Source organism: Micropterus dolomieu, unplaced genomic scaffold (assembly GCF_021292245.1).
Source record: "Micropterus dolomieu isolate WLL.071019.BEF.003 ecotype Adirondacks unplaced genomic scaffold, ASM2129224v1 contig_12986, whole genome shotgun sequence".
NCBI lineage: Eukaryota > Metazoa > Chordata > Actinopteri > Centrarchiformes > Centrarchidae > Micropterus > Micropterus dolomieu.
This window is the reverse complement of record NW_025741972.1, coordinates 1-11,147: the sequence shown is the minus strand read 5'-3', so window position 1 is coordinate 11,147 and position 11,147 is coordinate 1. Positions and strand designations below refer to the sequence as shown.

The window sequence follows — 11,147 nt, the reverse complement described above, 5'->3', positions numbered from 1 at the left end:
CTTTCTGAGACGTGCTGCTCATCAGTAGGAAGAAGGTTTGAATCTCTGTCCTGCCGCCTCTACTTCAGCCTGTTTACATGTGACTGTTGCTAAACTCCTGCTGTGCTGAGATCTGCAAACGTGCGAGGCGATCTGTCTACAGCCGAGCTTCTCTGCACCCTGAGCCGAGGCCACCGTGGACTCTGGATTACGGCTCAGAACCACATCTGGATTTTATCACAGCTGCTGTTACAGCGAGTGTTGATGAGCTTTGTTAACAGGAAACATTAAACATCCAGCTAAACATGAGGCTGAGATACGTTTATGTTTCACTGAGCAGTGTCAGGACAAGTTTGAGGTACTTGACTATTTCCTATTTATGCTACTTTATAATTCACTACATTTATCAGATGATACTTCAAATTATACTTTTTTATCTTTTGCTACTTTAAGTACATTTAACTCACTGATACTTCTACACTTTCTCTCAAGTTGCAGCACGAGTCTCTTGAAGCTCCAACTCTTAAAGCTAAACACACTTTTAACCTTTAATAAAATGCTATAAAGAATATTTATACAGATTTCAGAACACACACAGACTGAGACACAGTTTTAAATCTCTCTAAAAACATTTTTAAATAATAATAAACCTGATGCAATTCTTCCTTTTTTGTCTCTGAACAAAAGCTCACAGTGGAATACATATTTTATTTTTGGAAAATGTTTAAGAGCAGGAGGACTTTATAGAAATAGCATTACAACTGCACTTATCTGTATAATAAAACACCATTTCTGCACTTCTGGTTAGATGCTAACTGCATTTCATTAACTTTGTATCTGTACTCTGCATAATGACAATAAAGGTGAATCTAATCTAAACTATCTAATTTATGTTGCTGTGAAACAACATTATTTCATTAAGAAGATCTCTCATCAGATTCTGCTGTTTTAATACTCAGAATTGCTCCAGTTATAAAATGATAATGTTTGAAACTTCAACCTGAATAAGAACTGACAAGCTGTATTTTGCAATTGGATCTAATTACTTCAATTAAAGTTTCCATTGTCTAATAAAAACTGCACTTCAAAGCCTGTATGTGCCTCCATGGTGTCAAAATATTACCAGGAACTATCAATATTTATTCAAGTTCAGTCTTTTTCACTTGTGGCTCAAAAAGTCTCTGATTCTAAAGTCTTCAGTCTCTAAATCTCCCTCATGAGGTGTTTTCATGTCGATCCCCAGGATCAGGCTGCAGCAGCCATTTATAAATCTGTTACTGGGTTTGTGAGTGAAGTTTACTAAATTCTTGTGTTCCTGTGTTTGATCAGACTGATCTCAGAGTTTCTTTCTGTTATTTCCCTGCAGACCCTCTCATTCTTCCTCTCATCTCTGTAGATTCATGAAGTCTCAGAGTCTCAGTATAAGAGTGAAGCTTTCACTCAGTTTGACACTTTTTACACTTCTGCAGACGTCTTCATCACAACCTGCTTTGTGTTCAGTCTGAAGACACTTAAACATGTTTAAAAACTAAAAACACAACTATTGAAATGACTGAAATATAAAAACATCACTAAGAAGAATCTCACCATTGACCTTCACGTCTATGTCAGTATGAATCTGATGGCTGATCTCCTCCTGTGTGGCTACACAGCGATAGTGGTCGGTCTTCATCACAGTAGTTTGGAGGATGATGTAGAAGCTGCCTCCTCTTTCTGAGACCTGTGGCTCCTCAGCAGGAAGTTTGTTTCCAGCACTGTCCTGCCACTCTACTGTAGGTTTTGAAGAAGCACCAAGAACTTCACACTGCAGCAGCTCCCAGTCCTTCGTTTCATCAATTGTTGTGACATATGGTTTTGGAGATGCTCCTGTGAACACAGTAAACAGACACATCAGCTATAAAAGGACAATAACAGGATTATAAATGTAACACTGTGATGTTTCTTGTTCGTCTCTTCTCTGCTTGTAAATGAAGATTAAAGTGTGTTTAACAGAAAAACACAGAGGAACAGAAAAGCACAGTATCAGCCTCACTTGCTCCTCCCAGCATTGTTAGATAGGACATGATATTTCAAACATTTCTAACTTCTACCAAAAGTCTGGAAACTATTTACAGCTGCAAACACTGTTTCTGACTCATATCATGACAGAAGCTCAGATACAGTGAAGACGTTTGGACAAACTCAATTTTTACATTTGTTGAGCTGAAAAAATTATCTTGAAACGACGTCACATGAAATCTGTTGTCTGATGTGTCGACAATATTTTCTGTTACACTAAAGTGGAAAAAACGTGTTATAAAATATGAAACAAGGTCTTTAAAAGCATGTGAGCCCCTTGTGTTATCGGGGCTTAATTGTGTCAGTGATACATTAACTCAGCCGCCACTTTATTAGGTACACCTGGGGCCTGTGCCACAAAGCAGCGCCGCCTACTGACCAATCAGCTCTCTTGGAAAATGACATCACCATCTGTAGGAAATCCCACAGACTGTTTTATTGGCTGCTTTATGTTTGCTGCCCTGATGTGGAGAAACTACAGCGACATCATCCTACAGAGACTGATTAAAGGCCTTGGGCTTTGATTGGCCTACAGCTTTTTACAGTAGGCTACTAACTGCTTTGAAATGTGTTTAATATTTTTTATTTGCTTCCAGTCCGTTTCACACAGCCTGTCGCAGCCGTTAAAATAAATGGGTTTAATTTTTCTTATGTGAGGCTGAATATTATGAGTTTGGTAGGGATATTGAAATAAATGTTAATATGAATGGCTATTTATTTTAGGTTAGTAGCTATCTTAAAGTCTATCACAGAGACTTTAGTCATGTACCACCCCACCTTTTGCGATGTAGGTGCAGGTAATGAGGGGAGTTTTCAGTAGCCTAAATGTTGAGATTGTCTTTCAACCACTATTTGAGCACATTTTATGACATGAATGGATTTTTCGTTTCATTGCTTTATGAAGTTTAGAACAATGTTTGGACAAATTTTGAGTGTGTTAAATAAATTAATCTCGTTTTTGAAGTGATGAAAAGTTTTTTTAAAGTGAGGAACAACCACTTCTTCAGTGCACAAGTCTTTTAATGTTGAAACGCCGTCACACAGCCGAGCTGAAAGAATAAGGCTGATATTTTTAATACAGCTCATAAGAACACATCAAATCAACGCATTATTATGGACTCTGCCTGCTCATTTAGACATTCACACAGGTTTTCTGTCTCCCTGCATGTATCAGCTGCAGTCGTGCTACTTAGACCATGTTGTAGGCTATTTCTGTAGCGTTATAGTTAAATCTTCGTTTGTAAAATATGACGCTCTGCAGCTGGTAGACTTGTTCATGTCTGTGATTGGTCATCTGCTGTTAACACCGCTATCTGTTATTTCTGAAGTCTGGATTTTTGTTCAATGTCCTTAGTTCTGGTCTTTGCTCTTGGTTCTAGTGTGTGCCATTTTTGTTTTGTCTCTTCTGTACTCTGTTTTCTCGTTCAGGTTCTTGGTAACGTGTGTGTGTATGTGTTTCTGTCTTGTTTTGCTTATTCTCTCTGCCCCATGTCTGCTTGTCTAGTGTTCAGTAACCTTTGTCTTGTCTGTTACCCCAGTGATCCCTCTGCATGTCTGTCTCTGTTTTCCCCTGCTCTGTCACCTGTGTTGCTCCCGCCCTGCTCGTTATCCCTGTGTATATATACCTGGTGTTTCTGTCTAGTCTTTGTTGGGTCATTGTATGCTGTCTCCCTGAGTTGTTGTGTGATTGCTTGTTGGCGGCCCTCTTGTCGTGTCTCCCTGCACTGTTTTGGACAACCTTTGTTTTGGACTCTGTATCAGCCACTCAACCTGTAAGTGTGCTCGCCTTTAGTTGTTTAAATAAATCACTGAACTGTACCTGCCGCATTCGAGTCCTGCATTTGGGTTCCACAACCTGCCTTCACACCACCCACCGTGACAGCTTATCCCGATCGCGATTGTTAGTTAGTTAAGCCAGATAATGATAACATATTCCGGGTATGTTGAACTTGCTTCGTGGTGCAGGCCCCTGTCCAGACTGACGCAATCCAACACAACTGTTAAGTTTACTTTATAAGTGTACAATGTTTTTTTAACTGTCATAGTGGCGTTAATTCAATTATGTGTTTTAGCACAAAGGTCATAGTTTCCGGTGTTGAATTAAATACTTTGACCCCTCAAGTTTGTAAACAGTGAGTACAAAAATGAGAAACACCTCTTTGTATAATGTAGTCCAGTATAACAGCACCATTAACTATGAGCTCAATAATAAACGTGTCCCTGAATTTTCATGTTTAGGACAAAGTCAGCAAAAACTGAACAATATAAACTTGGTGAAGTCATTTTAGGCAGAGCTGTTTGATAGAATTACCTTATTGTACAAGTGTACCTATTAAAGTGGTCATAAGGAGAACTGTTAAAATACCTCTATAATTTCTGTAAATACAATGCAGCCCGTTAAAGTGAAAGAAAAACAGGAGCAGAGAAACAGGAGCTCAATGTAAACTTTAATAACACCAACAAGATTTCTGGAAGTTGTTGCACTAGGACATATTTTGTTGTTTTAAAGATAAACAAGATCTGTTCTCTCTATCATGTAGTGCTGATGTATGTTATCTTTTGGAGTACGTAGGGTTGGATGATGTCAGATGATATCCTTTTGAAGCCAAACTCGGCACATACCTGTGACAGTTAGTGATGTCATCAAAGGACTCACCTGCAATGTTTTCAGCTGATCTGTCCTTTAAGATACGATCTAAAACGAAAAACAAAACATATGTTAGAACGCTTGTGAAATATTATCACCTTGATAATAGAGAGGCCCTGCCAGATGTTTATTCTTGACTAAAGTCTATCTGGGACTCGTAAACCAGTCACATCAGTAAACAAATCTTGAACTGTTTAATGAAAACACTCACCAACAACAAGCTGAATGTTGAATATCTGTCTTGGCTGAAGAAGTGGAAAATCACAGGTGTAGTTTCCACTGTCAGTCACCTTCGTATTTCTGATGATGATGGAGGCGTTGCCGTACTTCAGCTCATCTGGAAAATGTGAGACGCGACCTTTGAACTGCTCATCTTGACCTGGACGGCCGTTATTGTAATGAGTTCCTGCTTCATAAAGGAAAACTTCCTTCTGACCATCTTTCTTCCAGTCAAAGAGTTTGTACTCAATGTCCTCCTTGGTGCTGAGGGAACAGGGTAAAATAACATCACTGTCTTCTTCCACTTCGATGATCACTGGACCTGGAAGACAAAAAACCTCATTAATCAGTATGTTTAAATTAATTTAATTAGGCTTAAGTTAAGACACACTGAAGTCAGTTGTTCAAACAACATAACTGTTCAACATAACATAACTAACAAGCTGCTAAAATACAACCAGACTGAGAAAATAAGGAGGAAGATCTGAACGTGTTTATATTCAGGACGGTGCTTTGTCAGTCCTGCAGCCTAGTTTTCTGTCTCTGAACATGGTCATGGCTTTGGATCTGAATTATAAATGTGAGAAATGAAGCGAGAGAGAAAAATAACGGCTGCTTATTATTATAATATTTATATTACAGCCTGTGTGGCTATAACACACGCATTATTCTTAGTTTCTACTTAAAAAGGATCAACAAAACAGTAAGTTAACCCTCAGGTAGAGGTCGACACTTTATATTTGATCAGAAATATCAGTTATGAGTCGCAACAGTCTGAAATGAGGAACAGTTTCTCTGCCAGATAATGGAAACATCAGCAAACTGCGCGGCTCTGTTGTACGACTGTAATTAATCAGAAGGATGCCTTTATTAAATTACATCACATTTGTTAGGGAAATAGGCTTAGATGTTTTAATATTGATCTGTGCCTATTCGGCCTATCAGGTTATTGATTATCAGTTTAATTAAGTCGTTTTCTTACTTTGTTCATCAGCCAACGTTGTTCCAGACCGAGTCAGGAGACAGAGACACGCGAGAGGAAGAAGCTTCATGTTTGTAGAAGACATCTGAAGATTAAACATCATTAAACTTCACTGTTACGACTCTAACAGACGTGTAACCACTTCAGGCTGCGTCACTGCGAAACACTTTCGATTTCTCAGGAAGCTGCAACACTTCCGCTAATCCTTCACAATAAAAGCGTCACTTTCACTGATATTTTGACGTTTTTATACAGTCTATGATTTTGACTTGTGAAAAAGGGACTGACTGATAACCAGTGGTAGAAATAATATCTTTACTCGAGTAAAAAGTATTAATAATACCACAATGTGAACACTCCACAAGTACAATGTCTATAAAAAGTATTCACCTCCTTGGATGTTTCACTCTTTTGTTTCTTTTATACATGAAATCGTGCTCAATATTATTTGGCTTTTTTGACAAGAATTTGCAATAAAACTCTAATGTCAATAAATTAAAAATATATAAGTTAAAGAAGATGATTGCATAAATATTCCCCACTTTAAAGTGAATTTTTATTGATTGCTCAACAGCCTGTTTTCAAATAGGGTTTTTAAATAGATTATTTTTCTTAAAAAGCATGGTATTCACTGGACAGGGAGGAATTTGTAATCTGAAAATTGTCAGACAAATGTAGTAGAGGAAACATTAAAATACTGACATCTAGTGGAGCAGAAGCATAAAGTAGCATGAAGTTGAAATACAAGTAGGCCTCCCTCAAAATTGTTTTACTTAAGTACTTGAGTAAATGTTACATTACATTTATCCAAAGCTACTTACAATTTCACATTTCATCACTGCTAAATACCACTCCTACAAAAAGTATTTATACAAAAACAACAGCTGTAAAATATTGATCATGTTAGAATCGGTCCAACACAGTAAAATCTCTTTAGTTTCTTTTCTCAGAGTTTGAACAAACATCAAAAACAGCCACAACATACAGTTTGACATTTTTAATGTTATACATTTTTCACGATACAAGTTCATCATCAGTTAGAACCTTCATGAAGGAGATTTATTGCAGGACTGTTGTTTTAGACTGCATTAATTTAGCGAGGTGTTCCTAATAAACTGGACACTGAGTGTGTAGTTCAGTGTGTAACTGTACCTGACAGAGTCTGGCTTCGCACAGTAAGAAATAAAAGGAAGCAATACAGGTTTGTCCCAAATAATGTCAATGAACACTGTAGCTACAAAATATTCACATTTTACAGCGAAACAGCTTTAGTTCAGTGAACCCATGTTTAAGATCATTTCTGTTAAATACAGCATGTATGCAGCATGTTTGCTCCACATCCATCATACACACTCACTCACTGATTGCAGAGTTTTTTTGGTCTGAGCCCCTTACACTACATTACACTTACACTTTTATCAGGAGTTTAATCAGGTGTCTTTTAACTTTATGCAATGCAACATGTAATGCATGGGGAAAGTATTCACAGCGCTTCAGTTTTTCCACATTATGTTAAACTTTTGTTGAGGAAAGAATGAAGCGCAGTGAATACTTTCCGAGTGCACTGTAGAACAGAGTGCAAGACGTCATTAATTAAGTCAGTATTTTTTGTCTTAAAGCTGCACAAGAGTGAAACTCAGTCACACCACATACCAGAATCTAATTAACAGAATTGTTGATTAATAATCAGTTCTGTCTGCATTAAAGTCCACTTGCTCTCTTCTGTTTCACCTCATTAACTCCAACCTGTCTGCTAAAAAGAAACTACTCCTGTGAAACAACATTTACATGTAATTCAGATTATATTTAATGATGATTTGTTTTGAACGTTAAATAATATTAAATATTAAATAAATTGTGGATAGTGTAAAACTTGAATTTTAAAGGCAGTTTCACTTGAAACAAACTAGTTTCTATGTCGTGTTGTCTGAAGGCAAAGTGTTGTTTTGTTGGTCAGAGCGGCCAAACTCACAGGTGGACTGAAAAGTCTGCTGCAAGACAAGTTTCCATCCAAATGTGACGTAATTTTAACTGAGTTTCCAGAAAAAATAAATTAGGATGTGGTTCATGGAGACAAACAGCTGGTGGCGCTAATTCTCCAGTCTGTGCCGTTAAATCATTCCAGATGTTGTTCAACAGTCCAACATGCCTGTCTGTTAGAGTACTGATGCTTATTTTCTCTAACAGACTTTTGTGTCCAACACTTGACGTGTACTTGGGGGGGCTGTGGCTCAGGAGGTAGAGCAGGTTGCCTGTTAATTGAAAGGTCAGTGGTTCAGTCCCAGCTCCTCTAGGCTGCATGTCAAAGTGTCCTTGGGCAAGATACTGAACCCCAAACTGCCTCTGGTGGCTGTTCCACCAGTTTATGAATGTTAGTTTCTGTTTGAGCTCAGTGTATAAATGTGAGTGAATATATTGTCTATTTAGTTTGTCTTGGTCTTTTTCGTTCAGCTTATGTTACCTGAGTTAAGTTCTGTGTAGTTGACCTCTTTTATGGGCCCAGAATTTTCTATTTTTTGTGCTTTGTAAATAAAATATATATATTTTTTTGGAAACTTACTTTCTGACTTCTCATGCCTGACAGCTTGGTCCCTCACAAGGCACAACACAATACTGGTAGGTCTATAAACCAAACAGTGCTTGCAAATACTTAATTGATTACTTCAGATTCAGTTATGGAAGATGTGTAGGAAATTGCAGTTTCTATCTGCTAATAAAAAAATCCCCATTAATTATTAAGATTTGCCTTAAAATAACAAGTTTACTGACAGAGACGTAGCAAAACATTCTTGGCTCTATATACAAGCAGTCTCAGTGGGCCCCTTCCTGTTCTGCACAGTTTGAAATCTCACCACATTTTAAGCCTCTTTTCTGAACACACTGTATTCTTCCAATTCTTTTTTCATGGTTAAATGAGGTTTCCATGAGTATCATGTCTAAAATAACACTATTTTCTTGTAGCCTTCAGTCGATCCTAACTAATGTAATGGGTGTCCTCTCTCCATAAAGGTGCCACAAAGAATTTGGCTGCTGTATTTCGGTCACCTTGAGCCAACACCTGAACTTGCCATTTGGCTAACCCCCATCAAAATGCTCACTATTCGTGGCTGTGTTAAGGCAGCACACTCCAACAGTCCCTGTAGTTGTTCCTTCCATTCCCCAAACTTAAATTCCTACTTAAGTACCTTGAATTTGTAGTTAAGTACAGTACTTGAGTGAATGTACATTTCACCACTGCTAAATACCACTCCTACAAAAAGTCATGTTAAAAACATCTGTAGTAAAATATTGATCATGTTAGAATCGGTCCAACACAGTAAAATCACTTTAGTTTCTTTTCTCAGAGTTTGAACAGACAGAAACTTCAAAAACAGCCACAACATACAGTTTGACATTTTTCATGTTTTATTCAAACGTTTGGACAGAAATGATTCAGCTCTGCAGGAAATTACACGATACAAGTTCATCATCAGTTAGAAATATCAACATACATGAACTTTCAGAGAACTCAAATATCACAGTCAGCAGCAGCAGCAAACACTCAGTGTCCAGTTTATTAGGAACACCTGAAACTAATGCAGTCTGACAGTCCTGCAATAAATCTCCTTCATCAAGGTTTTAATGTTCAGTTTGAGTTCAAACTGTTTCAGAGACGTGTTTCTGTTATTTAGCCTGCACTCACTGATATACATGGGGTGGACAGAATAATAGAAACACCTGTTTCAGTTCAACAGCACCACAAACTACAGCCTCCAAAATGACCATGAAGTTAAATCAACGCCTCTCTGAACATTATAACTTTAATGAAGGGGATTTATTGCAGGACTGTTGTATTAGACTGCATTAGTTTTAGCTAGATGTTTCTAATAAACTGGACAGTGATTGTATATTTACATTTAGCTGATGCTTTTTATCCAAAGCGACTTACAATTGCTATACATGTCAGAGGTCGCACGCCTCTGGAGCAACTGGGGGTTAAGTGTCTTGCTCAGGGACACAATGGTGGATGGGTCACAGTGGGGGATTGAACGCGGGTCAAAGGCATGCGTCTTAACCATTGCGCCATCACCACCCCCAGGCCTATATAGAAATTAAGAAAAAGAAATAATGTGGAAGAACACAAACATGAAAATAAAAAAGTCACAATATATATTTCACTTTATTTTAAGAACTACAAGCAGTCTGATAATATTTGGTAAATACAGCATTTATCATTCACACACACTCACCGATGGCAGCGAGCTACCATGCAAGGTGCTGGTCTGACCATCATTGCTCAAGAACACTTGAAGAAAGACGATCGAACCACCGACCCTGAGATTAACTGACGACCAGCTAACAGGGGTTTTAAAATTAGTGACAAAAAGAAACTACTCCTGTGACGCAAACAGCCTCAACACCGGACAGAACATTTACCTGTAAAACAGATGATTCTGTTGAACCCCAGATTAAACTCAGTGATGACGTTCTGAACAGTAAATAATAGTGTTGGAATAAATAATAAAAATGTTGCATTTATTCTGAATGATTTCAACATCTGTCCAGGGAAACTACATGATCGATGTGTAGATATGTTAGCTGTGAGGGAAAAATCAATTCATGTTACAGTAAAACTAAAGCTGCCACACACACACACACAGGTGGAATGAAACGTCATCTATAAATCAAGTTTCCATCCAAATGGGGCGCAAATTTTAACTGAATTACTTAAAAAATCTGCTAAAGAAGTATCATGTTTACGTCCACGGCGCTAATTCTCCAGTCAGTGCCATTAAATCAATCCAGATGTTGTTCAGCCGTCTGTTAGAGCGTACTGATGTGTCTTTTCTTCGACGGACTTTTGCGTTCTACACTTGACTTGGACTTTATTTCTAAGTATTTTGTTTAACCAGATATTGGGTGCTGGGAGATAAAGGTAACAACTATATATTTTGGCCTGCTGTCATCTTACTGTCCATGAGGGACAGTTTATAAACACTTGTTAAGGGAAAGGTTGTGGTCGTGGTAATGCTTCCATATGAAAACAGGATGAGCTTCATGCACATTCACCACCTCAACAACCTCACTTTCATCTTGCGACCATCACATCTCTCTAACCACAACACTGATCCTAACCTTAACCTGAAACCCAATCTAACTATAACCTTAAAACCAGGTCTTAGCCTTCAAACAAGTAAGTGAGGATCTGCCAAAATGTCCTTCCTATCATACAGACTGGTATTAACTCAAATTAAATATATTTGTATCTTATATAGTATATTA

The 11,147-nt window shown here is 37.8% G+C and overlaps 1 protein-coding gene across 1 annotated transcript in view; it reads right to left on the bottom strand.

Moving 5' to 3' along the window:
* Positions 1-6,043, bottom strand: part of LOC123966253 (butyrophilin subfamily 2 member A2-like) — an 8,826-nt gene extending 2,783 nt beyond the window's left edge. Inside the window, exons 1-4 of the mRNA XM_046042448.1 lie at positions 5,886-6,043; positions 4,896-5,225; positions 4,694-4,732; positions 1,567-1,845 (exon numbers count right to left, since the gene is read on the bottom strand). Of these exons, the coding sequence (XP_045898404.1) occupies positions 1,567-1,845; positions 4,694-4,732; positions 4,896-5,225; positions 5,886-5,988 (751 nt within the window). The 5' untranslated portion in view covers positions 5,989-6,043. The remainder of the gene's footprint in view (positions 1-1,566; positions 1,846-4,693; positions 4,733-4,895; positions 5,226-5,885) is intronic.
* Positions 6,044-11,147: the final 5,104 nt, after the last annotated feature.